At 34.8% G+C, this 19835-nt stretch overlaps 1 protein-coding gene across 6 annotated transcripts in view; it reads right to left on the bottom strand.

Annotated features, from left to right (window-relative positions):
• CPLANE1 (ciliogenesis and planar polarity effector complex subunit 1) overlaps positions 1–18686 on the bottom strand; it is a 122331-nt gene extending 103645 nt beyond the window's left edge. For 4 of the 6 annotated variants that reach the window (XM_074282632.1, XM_074282634.1, XM_074282635.1 and 1 more), the window contains exons 1-9: positions 18501–18685; positions 16062–16193; positions 13639–13774; positions 11188–11307; positions 9325–9557; positions 7554–7660; positions 5607–5763; positions 3431–3534; positions 1591–1773 (exon numbers count right to left, since the gene is read on the bottom strand). In XM_074282632.1, the coding sequence (XP_074138733.1) occupies positions 1591–1773; positions 3431–3534; positions 5607–5763; positions 7554–7660; positions 9325–9557; positions 11188–11307; positions 13639–13774; positions 16062–16142 (1121 nt within the window). In that variant the 5' untranslated portion in view covers positions 16143–16193; positions 18501–18685. Of the gene's footprint in view, positions 1–1590; positions 1774–3430; positions 3535–5606; positions 5764–7553; positions 7661–9324; positions 9558–11187; positions 11308–13638; positions 13775–16061; positions 16194–17602; positions 17622–18500 lie in introns of those variants that run through there. The other 2 variants (XR_012484806.1, XM_074282633.1) reach the window with 2 other exon arrangements.
• Positions 18687–19835: the final 1149 nt, after the last annotated feature.

Raw genomic sequence — 19835 nt, 5'->3', positions numbered from 1 at the left:
TGATTCCCTTTTTCTTTCCTCCTAGCAATCTATTTAAAATAGAAGAGAAAACTAATTTGATTTTTCAAGTCTTTGACGGTTTATATATCTTATTTTTATATCTCTCAGGAAGCCTAAAACAGTACCTCATACATAATTATTCTAGAAACATTCATTAAATTTTATAATGTAGAGTTAGAGATATTAGCATTCTGTTGATGAAGCATTAAAAAAATAAGAAATCAATAATAAGGTGAGGAGTGTGGAATTGGTGGTGAAAAAAATTTTTATCTGTTCTAAATAAACTTTGCTACTTCTGTAATTTTATAAAAATAATTACTCTGAAATAAAATGGTTTCATAAATTAATGTTTAAAGCACCTAAAATGTACTGAAAAAAAAATCTTCTTAAGAAAATGACCTGAGGCAAAAAGTAAAGGAATGTGCAATGGAAAGGATAAATAATGGGATAATTCCTAGATCCCATCTATCAATAATTCTTCTCTACCTACTGCTCCTCTAATATTTTTAATAACAGTTCTTTCAAATTCTAAGGTTGGAAGTAGGAGGGAAGAGAAGAATTCAAAAAGGAGGTCCTATACTATGAAACACATTTCATTCAATTCTCAAAGCTAGATATTTAACCTGACTGTACACATAGAATGTGACAGAAACCAACTGTACCAACTTAACAGAAATAGATAAAAGATCTCTGCAGATATTGAGAAAATTTCATCAATTTAAATTACTGTAGTAACATATGAAAAGTTACACTAAGTATACCTACTAACTAATATCTTTTTCTCATTTTGTAAATTTGCTTCATGGGTAAAAAACTATGTTTTGTTTTAGAAACTACTACAATATAAATATTTTAAACCACAATAAAAAATGGGAATTCCTAATTCCCTTATAAATTATAAATCATTTGTGACTTAATATGCAAGTGAAATACAAGTAAAAAAATTTTAATTGCAATACACAAATACTTCCCCAAACTTGCTCTACGCCTGATAAATGTCATTCTCTAATAAACAAATTCAAAGTTATAAATCTAAACAGTGACTAGACTAGCCAAATATTTCATTGGATCACTTTAAATTCTACATTAAAACTATTAAGAGGTAATATTCATATTAGAAATAAATGCATATTTTCTACATTCCTCCTTCAAAATTTTAGGACAATGTCAACAAAATCAACAAGAGTTTCTATTTTAAAAAAGGAACTAAAACTTCTAGGACAAATGCAAAAGCTCATGTGCCAAGTTAATTTTGAATTATAAAATTTTAATGAGTTGAAATTTAATCAAAAGAAATGTAATAAATCACTGCAAACTTTATATTTTTCTGATGCTTTTAAGACATGTAAACAATAATACTTACATGATCACAATGTCAATTTTTCATCAGGGTAAAGCCATAATAAGAAATAGGAGAGAACTATAAATAAGAAACAGATATTGAAATGACAGACAGAAAAGAAAGACTTAATGTGAAAGATGAAATTATTAAAAAAAAATGTATACAAGTAACACCCAGAAGGAAGATATCATCACAAATTAAAACAATTAAAAATTATATCTCATTTATATGTTATTATACTTTCTCACCTATATGTTATTAGTGGATGAAGTGGAATAAATTCTGCTGGTCCAAATTCTATAGAACAACCAAATGTGATCAAAGTTAGCAATTCACCCAAACAGGTCAAGAGAATCAAGGAGCCACGTTTTAATATGCAGGCCAGAAAAAGGCTATCATGAGTCCAGCTAATATCACCCACCCAGTAGGACCTGGAAAGAGAAAAGTACAACAAATTTGCAAAACTCTTCATAATAAAATGTAGGTTGCATTGTAATGATGTCTTCTAAATTCCAAAGGCAGAAATTTAATGGGGTTGGAATGATAAATAGTGTATAGTTAGTTGTAACTGTAGTAAAGATTCTATGTATTTTATTTATTGGGGAATATTTGTATTCAAAAAACCTCTCTTCCATAACATTCCACCAAACACATCTATTTAGATAACAAAAACTTTTAAAATACAAATACACATTTGGAGAATAAATCTGGGTACTCATACATAATTGTAAATTGCATTAGTCAGATTAGTATTCTACATCTACAGTGTAAGGATCACTAATAATTCTAGAAGTGTGTTCAGTAGATCTTCAAAACTGTTAACTCTACCATGACATCCTCATCTTTTATGAGATTCCCTCCCTCAGGAAAATTTCATCACAACTAGTTGGTACCACTCTTCTTCAGATTCACTTACAGATAGCATACTTTTTTTTCCCCATACCTCAAAGGAATGATCAGTTCTCTGGCTGGGGAATCCTAAATCATATAATACTTAGTTGGGAACACTAGCATTCAAGGAATGGGAATTTTGATTATGAAGAAGGAGGGAAAGTGGGGGAAAATGGTCGAGAGAGGGAGGAGGAAAAGTAGACAAACTTTGTCTTCTTTTCAGTTTTGCCTAAAGACAAGGTAGAGAAAGAGAAAGGGAGTAAAATAAGCATTTATATAGCACCTCTTGTGTGTCTGGCATTTGGCAAAGCACTTCATAAATATTCTCTTATTTAATCTCAAAACAATATGTTAATATTATCCCCACTAAGGTTAAGTGGATTTGCCCAGTGTTACTAAGTATTTGAACCAAAGTGAAGTGAGATCTTCCTGACTCCTGGCCCAGCATCTATCATCTGTGCACCTATCTTTAAAGCAGATTTTCTCAAATTTTTTCAACTTGCAACCCCTTTCCCACCAAGAAATGTTTATGCAACTTAGTCCCAAACATGAGCCACGGTGTTTCTGGTAGCATTTGTGCCTGCACAGTGCAAAGGTACGGTATATGTTCAGAACCAAGACTGCAGTAAAGTTGTACAGTGTGATATAGACAAGTGCTTGGATACACATTTGATTTAGAACTTAATTTTTGATCACTGTGTTCAGAAACCTTTTATTGTTATCAAATTTGTTGTGACTCATATTCAATTACATAACTCCACATGGGGTGTTTAATCCCCAATTTAAGAAATCTTGTTCTAAAGTCCTGCTTATGTTAATATTATATGCAAGATTGAAAAATTGCAATCTCAATCATCCCTAGTCTGTTCTACTTCTCTACATTATCCCAGAGTTTTCTCATCATTCTGCAATCCTTCCTCTCCCAAGGAGGAAGGGAAAAGAGGGTTTGAAAAGCAAGTAGATGAGAAAAGAAAGAGAAATTTTTATATACAATATTCCTCTCTGATATCTCCCTCTCCCACTTCTGATAATGACTGACTCATAGACTTTATTATCCAGAACTTCTAGAATCTCTTCCCCACAAATGACAATGGATATAAAGCAGACCCCGGTCATTTGTAAAATTCCAAGAACTCTAAAAATTAAAACTTTTTTTAAAAGTAAACTTATTCTGGCATTCTTTAAAAGTGATCTTACCTAATAAGTCTGGATGGAACCACAGGATTCTTATTGCTGCAACCTTTAAGATTACCACAGAGAGCAACAAAATTCAGTATGTTTATAAATAATATTTGTGTGGCCTAGAAAGCAAACACAAACACACAAAAAAATTAACTGAGGCTTATTTTGCAAAAATCTTTACTAATGAATTTTTATTATAGACCAAAATACTACAAAAATTATTTATGTTAAAATACTAGACAAAAAAAATACTACATTCAATTCTACTAATCCTATACATTGGTCTTAGAAGAAACTCCGTCATATAACTGAAACAAAGTGTACAGAAATTAGGTAGATAATATAGCATGATATAGAGAAACAAAATTTTAGCACCTGATCAAGTTTTATCAGTTCATAAAAGTAGTTATAACTTTTGATCTTGAAATCCCATTACCAGAAATAATACAAATGGTAAATTTTGTGGAATTAAATGAAATCATGAAATTTATGTGGAGGAAAAAAGTAGGAAAACTAGATAAAAAAAGTACATCAGAGAGAGACTTACTCATCACTGACTTTAAAAGATAAAGGAGCTACTATGAAAAGTATCTGGCATTAAGCAAAAAATTAAAAAAGACTAACATGCCCTCTTCTAGAACTAAATGATTAGCCAAAAGCTGCTAACTCAAGAAATTCTGTCAGAAAAATTGAATAATAATGTGGAGAGAAAAAAAATTAGATCCACACTTCATACCATAAAATCTAGCTAGATAAACGTCAGTTTAATTTTTTAAAAAACAAAAATTTTATTATGTAGCTACAAATGTGGAAAATGTGTTTAAAGAAATAAGTATGGATGAAGCTAATAACTTTTTTCAAATTGTTCAATAAAGAACAGAACAATAAAAACAAACTAAAAAAAGCTACATGATATGGGAAATTTTTCTCAGCAAACATAATGTAAAAAGCTTCATATCCAGAATTTATAAGCTATTGCTATAAGTCTAAATGAAGAGTCAATTCAAAAAAGAAGAAATAAAAACTTGCAAACATGCAAGTTTGAACATGTTCAAACTCATGTGTGTTGTTGTCTTTTTTCTGTTATAGATAACTCTTTGTGACCCATTTGGGGCTTCTTGGAAAATACACTGGAATGGTTGGCCATTTTCATCTCCAGTTCATTTTAGAGATGAGGAACTAAAGCAAACAGTATGACTTGCTCAGGGTCACAGCTAGAAAGGATCTAAGATTGAATTTGAACTCAGGAAAATGAGTCTTCCTGATAACTCCAAGCCCAGTGTTAGTGGTCAAGCCTATGATACCCTTCTCAAAATGTTTATAAATGCAGAGAAGAAAAGGAAAATACTGAGAATTATAAAGAAAATCAATTATACTGAAATAGACATTAAATTTTAAAACAAACAAATCCACAGCCTCTAGGTTAAAAATTCTTGTTTTACAGTTACCTGGGACACCTCAGGCTGACCTGGGAGTTTAAGCACAGATGAGATATGATGTGAGACACAATGGAAAAAGTCCTGGCTCTCTAGCTGAGGACCTGAATCTCCATCTTTTCTTTGACACTTACCATCTACATGACCTGGGCAAGCCATCTTACCTTCTATGGTCTGTTTCCTCAGCTATACAATAAAGCAGACAGCCCCCCACAACTCTTAATCAGACCCTGGCCCAGACTCTTAGGACTTCCCACTTATTCAAGGATCCACTCTAACCCAATCCCCAATTAAGGGGTCCCTAGGCAGGCAGGAGAACCCCAGAGGGTTGGTATCTGCTTCCAAAAAAAGGGCTTCAGGGCTCAAAAGGAGGAGCCCTGGAAAATTTGTGTTTCCATCCTTCAATCGTGTCTGGCTTTACAGAACCTTATAGGCTTTTGCCCATGGAACTGAGGCAAAGAAGAGTTAGGTGATTTGCCTGGGGTCAGCTCGAGTGTCTGTGGCTGGATGTAAACTCAGATGCTCTAGATTCCAGGCCCAGCACTTTATCCACTGCATCACCTAGCTGGCCCACAACAGACTACAGCTGTAAATAGAATTACTCAAGCAGATAAATGCTTGAGAACCATAAACACTTTTATTTTAGAGACTCATTGTTAAGGCAATAAAATATATTTAATGAAGGGAAATTCTAAGATGACTTCAACTCGGGCTTTTACAGATTCCACTTTGCTAGAGAGATTAGTTTTACTGACCTTTGGATCTTTTTGATTAAGAGTTACAGCCAGGGTAAGGCCATCCCTTGAAAATGCTGTAATTAGGGCTCCTCTTGATTTCACTGATTCACATTTAGGAACCAAGGTACATAGAAAACATTCTTGATGTGCCCAATGGACCTGGTATGACAATGAACTGAAAAAATTAAAATAATGAAATTATAACATGTTATGGGCCAGAACTTGAAACAAAGTGCTAAGTCAGTAGAATTGATAGAGACAATAGTTATCTAATTTAGCATGGTGCTTAACAGTTCTCGAGTTCAGTAATGTATTTAGTACTTACTAGAGTTCCACAAGATTCACACCTTTAAGAGAGCATATATAAGCTAGAAGCCTCAACCAGGATTCAGTTGGGGAGATTCAGAAGCCAGAGCTCAAGCTCTTGGAACCAAGACTACAAAAGGCCTCCAAGAACACTAACTGGGCCACAGGAAAGAAGACAAAACTTGGAAAGAGACAATAAAGGATTTGGACTTTAATACCTGGCTGCATTTGGGGTGATTACTGAACTGAAATAAAGGCTGCCTTCAGAGCCCCCAAGGAAACCCCAACTAGAAAAGATTACATTTTAGAGAGAATACTACAATAACAAATTCATCATATGCTTTTAATTTTAATTTTAAAGTTTTAAATTTTAATTTTAAAAAGTAATTAAAATTTAACATAGTTGAAACAACAGATGTATACATATACTGTTTTCTACTTTTAAAGACAATCTTCAAGATACTTCAAAATTTCATCAGGATAACCATCAGTTAAATAAGAGCAACCTAATTGTTTTATTAATAGTTCAAAATTTCCTGATCTGATGGGCCTAGATTTCCTGGGATATTCAAGGTTGAGGGAATGGCAATGAAATACTGGTTCTGCTATTTACAGCGAGTGTTAACTTGGAGAAAAGCAATTTACACATCTCTGTCTCAGTTCCATCATTTGTAAAATAGTTAATAATATTTGGATTATTTACATTACAAGGTTGTTTTAAGGATAGTACTTGGTAAGGCTTAAAGTGCTAAGTGAGCTAATATTATGCTATTGTACTTATACAATGGTTAAATATTTTGATAGAAAAAAGTTTAAAAATTCGTGTGTATAAATAGTTCATATTTCTTTTTAACTTCCAATTTTATTTTTTAACTTTTTCTAAATTGTGTGTCCCTACAGATCAATATAAATCAGATTTCCACCATGTTATGATTAAAAACTTTGTCAGCTCTAAGAAAATAAGCATTTTAAAAAAGGCAAAGATTTCGTGGGCCCCCAACTTTTTTTTTGGTAAGGCAACCAGGATTAAGCAACTTCTTCAGGATCACACAGCTAGTAAGTATCAAATGTGTGAAGTCAAATTTGAATTCCAAGTTCAGTACTCTTACCCACCGCCTCTTGTTGCTGCCTCTCTTAGACTCCAGTTTTTCTCCTCTTTTTTTTTAGAAAGCTTTATTTTTAAAACATATGCATAGATAATTTTCAACATTCACCCTTGCAAAAACTTGTGTTCCAATTTTTTCTCCCTCCTTTCCCCTAATTCCTTCCCAGATGACAAGTAAACCAATATATGTTAAACATGTGCAATTCTTCTATACATATTTCCACAATTATCATGCTACACACAAAAAAAATCAGATCAAAAAGGAAAAAGATGAGAAAAAACTAAATGCAAGCAAACAACAATAAAAAAGTGAAAATACTGTGTTCTGATCCACACTCAGTTCCCACACTCCTCTCTCTGGGTATAGATGGCTCTCGCCATCACAGACCATTGGAACTATGGGCCCAACATTTTTAAATATCAACTTCAAGGAAATAAAACTTTTTTTGTTCTTATCCTGAAAAATAGAGGGAAGAGTCCATGGATATTTATCTGTTAACTTTAAAATAGGGTTCCGGTTTTGTTTATTTTTTAAAAGAAAAATTAATTCTTACCTACTAGATCGAGATACATTTTCATGCCACTGAAGCGCCAAAAATGTTAACATCAAATATTCCCCAGAATAAAAAGTAAATGAACACAAGCAGCAATCACCAAGCAACTGTAAAGAAAGGAAAAAAAAACACCCTGATTTTACTTTATACAAAGATTAAATAAGTTAATGTTATATTGTAAAATCATTTGAAATACAAAATTAAAATACTTCTGACATCCAACCTGGCAGGATAATATGAATTTTTAAAATCATAGCCTTTATATGTATATATGTATATAGTATTTAATATGTACTTTAACATATTTAACATGTATGGATCTACCTGCTATCTAGGGAAGGAGGTAGGGGGAAGGAGGGGAAAAGTTGAAACAGAAGGTTTTGCAACGGTCAATGCTGAAAAATTATCCATTCATATATCTTGTAAATAAAAAGCTATAATAAAAAAATATCCTTTGACTCAATGATCCCACTATTAAAATAGAGTCTAAGAACATTCAAAAAGAAAAGGTTAATTATGATAATATTTATTGTTACATTTCTTATAATAACAAAAACCTAGCAACAACTCAATATCCAACAGTAAAAAAAAGTGACAGGCCACAGTCGGATCAGTTATTGAAATGAAACATTATAATATAATTTAGAGTGACAACTATAAGATATACAAGTAAAAATGGAAAGAGTTTTTAAATAATGTAAAGAAATAAAAGAAATAATGGAAAACACAAAAAATAGAATGAGGATAAGGGGATCTACAGATATGGAATGCTACACATAATGTCACACTTTTTTGATATACTGATTAATTAATTTTGCATAACTTTTTTTCTTTATTTTTAAATTCTTTGACAAAAGGGATGGCTCTCTAGAAGGGAGGTACATTAGGAAAATATTAAAAAGTCAGCAAGATTTTATTTAAAAAAAAAAAAGCATTAGCACATAACTATAAAAAAATCTAAGCTAGGAAGCCTTAGAATTCACACAACCCAATTAAAAAATAGTGCATTCCAAACGAAATGTGAGTTACTTCTTAACAATCTTAATCCCATGAATTCCATATTGTTGCATATGCTATTGAAAGTAACATCAGATGCTGAGTGAAATGAATAGAACCAGAAGATCGCTGTACCTTTCAATGCTATATGAAGAGGTATTCTGATGGAAGTGGATATCTTCAACATAAAGAAGATCCAACTCACTTCCAGTTGATCAATGATGGACAGAAACAACTACACCCAGAGAAGGAACACTGGGAAGTGAATGTAAATTGTTAGCACTACTGTCTATCTACCCAGGTTACTTATACCTTCGGAATCTAATACTTAATGTGCAACAAGAAAATGGTATTTACACACATATATTGTATCTAGGTTTTATTGTAACACATGTAAAATGTATGGGATTGCCTATCATCGGGGGGAGGGAGTAGAGGGAGCGAGGGAGGGGAAATTTTGGAAAAATGAATACAAGGGATAATATTATTTAAAAAATTACTCATGCATATATACTGTGGAAAAAAATTCTAAATAAAAGAAAAAAAAGAAAGTAACATCAGAAAAAAATCTATTACAAGTCTAAACCATGTTTTTTACAATATTTAAAGGGTGAATAGGAGATGTTGAAATTTTTTCATGTGACATATGAGTTAATCCTAAAATTACTATTCAAATATCCAGATGAAATTCTATACATCTTATTAAAATAGCTCTCATGATTAATTTTTTTCCTCAATTTCCAATCATATAATATCTGTCTAATTTCAAATTTACCTCATTTCTTATAAAAACAGCATCTACTACAGCTTCTTTATCTTCAGGAGAAGGCAAAACAAATGATTTTTCAGGTTGGATTTGTGACCACTGACCCAACAGTGAAGAGTTTTTTGAATATATAATATTCTCAGATTCTAAACATTCCCATAGCAAGATGCATCCAAAAGGTGTAGTAAGCAGAACTCTTTTTCCATCTCCTGATACATAGATGTACAGTCTCAGAGAAGACTCTGGGGAGAAAAAATAATTATACATCAGAAAACCAAATTTTCCAGCTCTATAAAATGTTTTTTTTAATGTACCAATTTTTTCTGCCCTACTAATCAAAAATTCCTGATACACTAACTTTATAAATTAAAAAAAAAACAAATACAAAATATGCAAAATTATGTTTGTGGAAATATGTATAGAAGAATATAGAAGAAAAAAATTTGGAACACAAATTTTGGAACACAAGGTGTTAGGATTCTTACAAGGTACTTATGCACTTAGTTCACACCTTTAAAAAAGTTTACACCTTTAAAGGAGTTTGCTCATTGGTCCACACATTAGAGTCACACCTTTAGAGAACATATAAAAGCCCACTCTCTGGGAGGAAGACTCAAGATTTCATTCCAACTTCTACTTTCGTGCTGGCTGGCTGGAGACACTCGGACAAGAGCTCTTGGGAACCAGAAAGAGAGAGAGAGGCCTTTAAGAAAGCTAGCTGAATTGCTGTTATTGGGATTATATCCCAAAGAAATACTAAAGAGTGGAAAGGGACCTGTATGTGCCAAAATGTTTGTGGCAGCTCTTTTTGTTGTAGCTAGAAACTGGAGCTTGAATGGATGTCCATCAATTGGAGAATGGTTGGGTAAATTGTGGTATATGAAGGTTATGGAATATTATTGCTCTGTAAGAAATGATCAGCAGGAGGAATACAGAGAGGGTTGGAGAGACTTAAATCAACTGTTGCTGAGTGAAATGAGCAGAACCAGAAGATCACTGTACACTTCAACAACAATACTGTATGAGGATGTATTCTGATGGAGGTGGAGATCTTCAACATAAAGAAGATCCAACTCACTTCCAGTTGATCAATGATGGACAGAAATAACTATACCCAGAGAAGGAACACTGGGAAGCGAATGTAAATTGTTAGCACTATTGTCTATCTACCCAGGTTACTTATACCTTCGGAAGCTAATAATTAATGTGCAACAAGAAAATGGTATTTACACACATATATTGTATCTAGGTTATATTGTGGCACATGTGAAATGTATGGGAGTGCCTGCCATCGGGGGGAGGGAGTGGAGGGAGGGAGGGGATAATTTGGAAAAATGAATAAAAAAAAAAAAAAAAAAAAAAAAAAAAAAGCTAGCTGAGCCCCAAATGAAGGAGACAAGGCTCGAAGGAGAAAATAAAGGATCTGGAGATAAGATTTGGAAAAAGACAGTAAAGGACTTTAACTCCTGGCTGCATTTTGGGATTATTAAACTAAACTGAAAGGAAGGCTGCCTCCAGAAGCTCCCCAAGAATCCTGCTCCCAGAGAACGATCATAACTTAGAGAAACAGAACATCACAACAAGGTTTTGCAAGGGTGAATACTGAAAACTATATATTTTGAAAATAAAAAAACTTTAATTAAAAATATATATGTAATAAAATTAAAATTTAAAAAATAACATGTGCAAAGGAAGAAAACAGTATTAATAAGGATGAATTTATACTGGACACAAAAATGTTAGGTGTGTCAGAGACAGGTGTCACCAAAAACAATGAAAGGAGATTTCAATTAGGATTGTAAAAAGAGTACTTCAAACTTATTCCCTTCTATTTTTTTGGTAACTGCAAACAGACAATTAAGAGATTCCTACCTAAGGCTGTTGTTATCAGTGTCTTAGACTCTTCAGTTGCAGATACAGTTTTCAAGCAGTCTTGATCTTTATTCCAAAGAAAAATTTCACCAGTGTTAAGTACCCCAGATAGCCAAGCATCTGTTTTCAAAAAGAAAAAGATTTCTTCTCAACTACTGTTATTAAAATACTTGAAAATGTTCCACTATTCATTTCAATTACAAATCACTACAAATTGAAATCTATTTGTCTGTGGGATCTTATTAGTAGTATAGAGAATTTCAGCAAGAAAACTATCTATATAGATTAGCACCTACACTGCAATTTAAACTGTGAAAGGATTGTCTGAGCAATTCCAATAGAATTGGGATGGAAAGTGTCATCCTCATCCAGAGAGAATTATGGAGAGTGAATGTGGATCAAAACAGTATGTTCATTTTTTTTTTGTTTGGTTGTTTTTTTTTCTCATGGTTTTTCCCTTTTAGTCTGATTTTTCTTGTGCAACATGACAAATATGGAAATATGTTTTAAAATACTATACATATATAAAGGCAGGGAGAAAAAAATTGAAACACAAATTCTTACAGAAATGAATACTGAAAACTATCTTTACATGTATTTGGAAAAATAAAATACTACTGGGAGGGGAAAAAAAGAATGATCTGGGAAACTTAGAAGTTAAGTGTGCTTATACAGCCTGTAAGTGTTAGAAGCAGGGCTTGAAACTAGTTCTTGCTGGCTCAAGACCAATTCTCTATCCATGGAACTATTACCTCCAAAATCAATTTAATATCAGGTTTTAAAAATAACAGTAAAACTATGCTCAAAGAGTTATCAAAATGTGCATACCCTTTAATCCAGCAGTATTAGTACTGGGCTTATATCCCAAAGAGATTTTAAAGAAGGGAAAGGGACCTGTATGTGCAAGAATGTTTGTGGCACTACACACCTGTCAGATTGGCTAAGATGACAGGAACAAATAATGATAAATGTTGGAGGGGATGTGGGAAAACTGGGACACTGATACATTGTTGGTGGAGTTGTGAAAGAATCCAGCCATTCTGGAGAGCAATTTGGAACTATGCCCAAAAAGTTATCAAACTGTGCATACCCTTTGACCCAGCATTGCTGCTATTGGGATTATATCCCAAAGAAATACTAAAGAGCAGAAAGGGACCTGTATGTGCCAAAGTGTTTGTGGCAGCTCTTTCTGTAGTGGCTAGAAACTGGAAGATGAATGGATGTCCATCAATTGGAGAATGGTTGGGTAAATTATGGTATATGAAGGTTATGGAATATTATTGCTCTGTAAGAAATGACCAGCAGGAGGAATACAGAGAGGCTTGGAGAGACTTACATCAACTGATGCTGAGTGAAATGAATAGAACAAAAAGATCTCTGTATACTTCAATGTTGTATGAAGATGTATTCTGATGGAAGTGGATATCTTCAACATAAAGAAGATCCAACTCACTTCCAGTTGATCAATGATGGACAGAAATAACTATACCCAGAGAAGGAACACTGGGAAGTGAATGTAAATTGTTAGCACTACTGCCTATCTAACTAGGTTACTTATACCTTCGGAATCTAATACTTAAGGTGCAACAAGAAAATGGTGTTTACACACATATATTGTATCTAGGTTATATTGTAACATATGTAAAATGTATGGGATTGCCTGTCATCAAGGGGAGGGACTAGAGGGAGGGGGAGATCATTTGGAAAAATGAATACAAGGGATAATATTATAAAAAAATTACTCATGCATATATACTGTGGAAAAAAAATTCTAAATTAAAAAAAAAGAATGTTTGTGGCAGCCCTTTATGTAGTGGTCAGAAGTGGAAACAGAGTGGATGCCCATCAACTGGAGAATGGCTGAATAAATTGTGATATGTGAATGTTATGGAATATTATTGCTCTGTAAGAAATGACCTGCAAGATGATTTCAGAAAGGCCTGGAGAGACTTACATCAACTGATGCTGAGTGAAATGAGCAGGACCAGGAGATCATTGCATACTTCAAAAACAATACTATATGATGATGGATGTGGCCATTTTCAACAATGAGATGAACCAAATCAGTTCCAATAGAGCAGTAATGAATTGAACCAGCTACACTCAGCAAAAGAATTCTGGAAGATGACTAAGAACCACTACATAGAATTCACAATCCCTCTATTTTTGTCTGTCTGCATTTTTTATTTTCTTCACAGGTTAATTGTACATGGTTTCAAAGTCAGATTCTTCAAAGTACAGCAAAATAACTGTTTGGACATGTATACATATATTGTGTTTAAGTTATACTTTAACATATTTAACATGTATTGGTTGACCTGCTATCTGGGGGAAAGGGTGGGGGGAAGAAGAGGAAAAGTTGGAACAAATCAATGCTGAAAAATTGCCTAAGAATAAAATTTTTGTAAAAATAAATAAATAAATAAATAATGACAGTAATAAATACTTAACCATTATTGGAAGTTGTTAAAATGACAACATTTTTCAGCAAAAGCTGTAGACGAGGAATTTTCTTCTTTGTCTTTCCAGATGGCAAATTAATTTCATTTATATATTTATCATCCAAAAGGAAAATAGCTTCTTTTTCCTATTGAAGAAGAAACATTGGAGATACTGATATGCCAAGCAGAATTGTCCCTTCACTTATTCTAATTAGAGTAGTACCAATAAAAAGGGGGAACAAGAAAGCCAAAAGATGAAATCCATTTTGACAATGATTTCACATTTTAATCAGAAATCATATAATGGCCATAGACAGCAATAAGTGAATGCTATTTAAGAATTTTCCACTGTTTCTAAGTATCTTCACCATGCAAGTACTCCCTAAGTACCTTTTCCTAACTTATTTGTTCTCTAATAGTTACTTTTAAAATCTCATGCAGTTTGGAGTTTTAATTGCAACGGGGCCTTCTATTCATACTATGTTGCTAAAATCTCCATAACACTTTTTTAGGTATGAAAAGTCCTTGACATGCATTATCTCATTTGAGCCTCACAAAAATGCTATGTAATAGGTAATATTATCATACTTTAGAGATGAGGAAATTGAGGCTTGGAGAGGTCAGAGGATTTGACTAGGACCATACAGCTTCGCTAAGTGTCAAAGGCAAGATTCCTCCCTAATTCTTCCTGACTCCAAGTATAATATTCTATTCACTTTGCCAAAGATTCTTAAGATCTTTTGAGTCATAGACATTTTTGGCAACCCAGTGAAGCCTAGGTACTCTAACAATAATTCTTTTAAACAAATGAAACGCTAAATTTTAGTTAGAAGTTAGTGAAAAATAAAGAGGCAATTTTTTCCCCAATCTTGGCATCTTGGACATCTAAGAAATCCAAATTAAGAACTCCGTAGTATGCCATATTATAGGTAGGCATATTATATTAATTCTTTGCTAGAGAAAGAAATGGCAGAGACTTCAATATCTGTGCCAAGGAAATCCCAAATGGAAACACGAAGAGCCAGACACAACTGAACAATAGTAACTCTCCAATGAGTCACAAAAATCTATTCAGAATTATGTAACCATTATGGAAAAAGTTTTGTACAAGATTCAAATGGAAATGACTTTCTCTTTAAATGGTAGGATCCTTCAGCTAACTTCTTTTTGTTCATTATATTGGGCTGATTGAATAAGGGCTATTACAGTGAAATCCATGATCATTCAAAGATACATACAGTTGTAGGGATGAAAAATGCTTGTTGTCCAAACCATGATATGCAGTTGGATGTCTGGCCTATCAAATTAGTACTTTAGTATGTCTAAGACAAACACTGCCAGTGGACAATGAAGTAAGTTCACAATTAAATAATAGAGAAATTATGCACAAGAAAATATGCATGCTTTTACTAATTCAAAGTTGCTCCTTGGAGTAAAGAACTATCATTTTTAACACAAATGTCTTCCCATCAATTCTGTATGGTTAAGAATACCATAGTCTCTGAGGAATCAAATTTGTAAATGATTCAAAGTATAATCAGTGAAAGTAATCTGCATAAAACACTCACAAGACTGTGGGTGACTGTGACTGAACCACAAACAGACATAGGGCACCATAAAGAAAATACGTTATCAGAAAAGTAAGTGAACTGGTTAGATGGCAAAAGCAAGTGGGACATCCCAAGTGTTCTACTAGAACTGACAAAATTAGAAAGAGCAAAGGAAGCCTCCCAGTAGATGTTTTGTGGAAGATCTTTGAAAGAACTTGAACATGACTTACACAGACTCAGAAGGCAAGTGTAAGCAATCTATATAGTTGTAAACAATACTACACTGATGAAATGACAGATACACTTAAGTATTAAAGAAGTATCTTATCTGAGTGATATCTTTAGGTGGAAGAAGCAGAGGAGCTGTTGAATTTCACAAACCTACCATGAGGAAGAATGGAAGCATAGAGCTCTGATCTAGCTCCCATCCCTACTTGTCCTACCTTTAGAAGATTTCCCTCTTCAAATTTACACCACTCTAGTTCCAAATAATACAAAAAAGTTAAACCAATAATAAAATATATTTTTCCAATAAATTCTTCTTGAAGAAATAATTTCCCAAAAATAAAAGATATTTACATAATTTTTTAATCAAACTTATTTAGGGGACTTTCATGGGATAATGGGAAAAAACACAGTCCTTGGATGTCGTTAAAGCACTTGCATTGAATGCTGGCTATGTCAACTGTCATCTTTGTGACCTTGAACAGACAAATCATTTCTCCTCCTTTGGCTTCACTTACCTCATCTATAAAATAAGACTGGACTAGAGGATCAACTAAAACTAAAACTATATATGTTTGTGTGTGTATAGATAGATAGATTCAATAAACATAAAACATTTAATAAATACACATTTATATGAATGAAAAGAAATACTTACCTGTCCTAGCCAGGAAATTCGAGGCCAAGGTTTTTTCTGCTTGATACTTGTGGATAATAAAACTTCTAGTTTAACTTCCATGTTATCAAAAGCATCAATGAGTAAAATAATTAGGAATAAGTTACAGGATGCCTTAATGAATGACAAGGGGGGAAAACAACAAATAAATTCTGTTTTTTAATTAACCTCTTAATTTCACATATACATATAAGTTATTCAATATTTTAGAAGTAGACCTCTTTTTAATCAACACATTTTGACACATAATTTGTTCCTCATCCCCTACTATCCTCCAAAAAAAAAACCCCACTAGTTTTCTGAAAAGAGTAAAACATAACAGTTCCAAATTCATAAATAAAGGCTATCGTTCAAGTCTGTTTCAAAGTCATCACTTTCTTAAAAGATTATTCAATAGCAATTTCCATGTTTTATATTTTGATCTATAGAGTATATACTTTAGTTTTTCAATTGTACAAAAACTTCTTATTTTGATGACTACCTTCTAGCAAACTAAACATAAGTATAAAATCATAAGCACAATTATTAAACTCCAAAAAAGTGACCTAACAAGGTATTTCTCTTTTTTTGGCTACAGAGATCTGCTGATTTTAGTCAAAGGAAAACACAATGTTTTTCATAAGAAAACAAAGACTATCTTTCTAGATTACTTTATAATATCGACTACACATAGTTCTCAAGATATTTATGCCATTGATAGATATTAATAAGTTTCCCAATCACAACAAAATTCATTCATTTCAGTGTGGAAAAAGATTAGGCACCATGTCCCAAAAATAAACTTTATGATGAAAAAAAATAGAGCGAGATACAATGAATAAAATCTTAAGGCTGTGTACCAATACTACAAGAAAACATTATCTTTATTTAAACTAGCAAATGCAATTTTCAATGAATAATCCAGGAATATAGGTGGCTTGTGCCATAAACAATTGTAAGATCCAATCTGTATTGGATTCACAGGGTGAAACACAATCATCTGGTATGTTATTGTCCCCAGAGAAAAAAATACTTAACAGGCAGCATTCTTCTTAGGCAACAAAGTAACTAATTTGGAGGTGTGATGTGGCCTGCTGATGTGGATTACCTAATGCTTTCTCATCTAGAAAGTATGATCCATTTCCATGTCACTTCACAGAGAACGCTAACACTATTACTATATTACTCCAAGCAAAAGGGTAAAAGTGGGGAATGAGTAATAAAGGCAAATGAAAAGAGAGAGACTGAGCCATTTCTGCAGTCAGAAATCTGTAACAGAGAGCTGGGTGAATGATACAGGTTACCCCACTCTTCCAGAACCAAGAGGGCCCACAAGCATTTAACAAGCAAGCACTGGGCATACAAAGAATGACAAAAAAATAAAATAAAAACACATACAAAAAACCCGACTCTGTAGTCAAGCAGCACATATTCTAACGGAAGAGACAACGGGTAAACCAGGTACATCAGAAATTTGTACACAGAGTAGATAGAAGGGAGGGCATCAAATGTTGGAAGGACTGGGGGGGAGTGAAGGTTCTTACTGAGTGTGGGACTTAAGCTGAGTCTTGCAGAACACCCTGCAAACCAAGAGGAGGGATTAGGAAGCTTGCCTAGACGCCGGGGGAATGGATGGTAATAGGTGAGGGGCTAATAAAGGTGAAACATTCATTCCTCCCATCTCCTGGCACACAGGGCATGTGGTTCGCTGAATAAGACATGGATACTGAGATGTAGCCATAGACGCGGTAAACTGACCAATGAAAAATGCAGAGCCAGCAACCAAGACAGAGTGAAAACAGGTCATTTTTTTTTTTTTACAATCCTGTTAAATTTAACATACCTTTAAAAAAAAAGCAAATTTCACCTTTTTAATATGCAACCCTTGTTTTGTTTGTTTATTGAAATGTTGCTGATAATTTCATAATAAAATAGACAATACAAAGGAAGTAAAATGTTTAAAGGAACAAAGATGACGAGGTAGGATGGAGGGGGCAGGAGGAAGGGGGAGAGAGGCCGGGCTTGGAGGAAGAATAACAAGGGAAAGGGAAGGGAAGGGGGGGAAACCCCTTACTGGGTGCCAGGCCAGTGCTAAGCACTGAATAAATGAGGCTCAAACATTATTTCCCTGGATGCTCGCAACGAGCCGGGGAGCTCGGCGCCACTATGATCCCATCTTACAGAAAAGGAAACTGAGGCAGAGGGAGACACTTCGTGAGTTGCCCAAGGTCACTCAAACCTGTCTGAGGAGGGATTTGAACTCGGGCTCGCTGAGCCCAGAACCAGCCCTCGGTCCCTGCAGCAGGACGGATGAAAGGCGGGGCGGGGGGGAGGAAGGGAAGTTCTCCTAGGGGGACAGGGAGAGCTCCAGGCTTGGGGGGAGGGTCGGAGCGAAGAGAGGGGGAAGGGAGCCGAGCTCGACGGGGCCGGCGGGAGACTTACCGGGGCTCGGCGGGGCGCCCCAGAGGCGCTAGTCCAAAAGGAGGCCCGGGAGCCTCCGTGCGAGCGCCAGGGCAGAGAAGCGGAGCGGCTGCGGGGTCCGGGCTTGTCCTGGATATAGATCCCGGGCCCCTTTCCCCCCTTCCCGCTTCAGCCCCGCCTCGGGCCTCGCACAGCCCCTGCACCGCAGCAGCCGCCTCCCTGCAGCAGCCGAGCCCAAGCCGCTGCGCATGCTCAGAACGTCCCGAAGGAATGGGTCCACCCTCGCTCTCCCCCTCCTTTTTTCACCCTCCTTCTTCCTTTCCTTCTCTTCTTCCTTTCTATCCTCCTCCCTCTCTCCCATCCTCCTCTCTGCTGTCCTCTTCCCTTCCTCCTGCCTTCCTCCCTCCTTTTCTCATTCTTTTCCATCCTCCTCTCTCCTCCTTCCTTTCCATCCTCCTCCCAGTCTTCCATCCTCCCCCTCCCTCTCCCATCCTCCTCCTTCCTCTTTTCTTCTTCCCTCCCTCCACATCATCCTCCCAAGCTCACTCTTTCATCTCCCACTTCCTCTCTCACACATCTTCTTCTTCCTCCCATAACCTCAGCCTTCTCTTCTCTCTCACTCATAATCATCACATAATCAGCCCATTTTTCCTGTTGTTATACAATTTCAGATAACATCTTTTATTTCTGTTCTTTGGTTGTGTGTTGCAGTCTGCTCGTACTTACCATGTGACTCTCTGGTGCTTTCTCTGTAATATTCATTTTTACTTCATTGGAGGCAGCAATTTTCTGTTTCTCTGCTGCATAACAACTGTAGAATGTTAAAAAAAAATTTTTTTTTTAAAGATACATCTTTGCTCTTATGGAAAACTTGGAGTTACAAAGAAGGGAAAGGGACCCACATATGCAAAAATGTGATAGCTTTTTTTGTAGTGACAAGAAACTGGAAACTGAGTGGATCCGCCCATCAATTGGAGAATGGCTGAATAAATTGTGGTATATGAATGTTATGGAATATTATTGTTCTGTAAGAAATCATCAGCAGGATGACTTCAGAGAGGCCTGGAGAGACTTACAGGAACTGATGCTGAGTGAAATGAGCAGGACCAGGAGATCATTATATACTTCAACAAGTATATGATGATCAATTCTGATGGACGTGGCCCTTTTCAACAATGAGATGATTCAAACCAGTTCCAACTGTTCAGTGATGAAGAGAGCCATCTATACCCAGGGAAAGGACTGTGGGAAATGAGTGTGCACGTAGCATTTCCATTCTTTCTGTTGTTTGTTTACATTTTTATTTTCCCTCTCAGGTTTTTTTTAACTTTCTAGATCCAATTGTTTTGTGCAACA

Source organism: Sminthopsis crassicaudata, chromosome 1, assembly GCF_048593235.1.
Source record: "Sminthopsis crassicaudata isolate SCR6 chromosome 1, ASM4859323v1, whole genome shotgun sequence".
NCBI classification, from domain to species: Eukaryota; Metazoa; Chordata; class Mammalia; order Dasyuromorphia; family Dasyuridae; genus Sminthopsis; species Sminthopsis crassicaudata.
The sequence above is the reverse complement of the archived record's forward strand: the minus strand, read 5'-3'. Positions and strand labels throughout refer to the sequence as shown.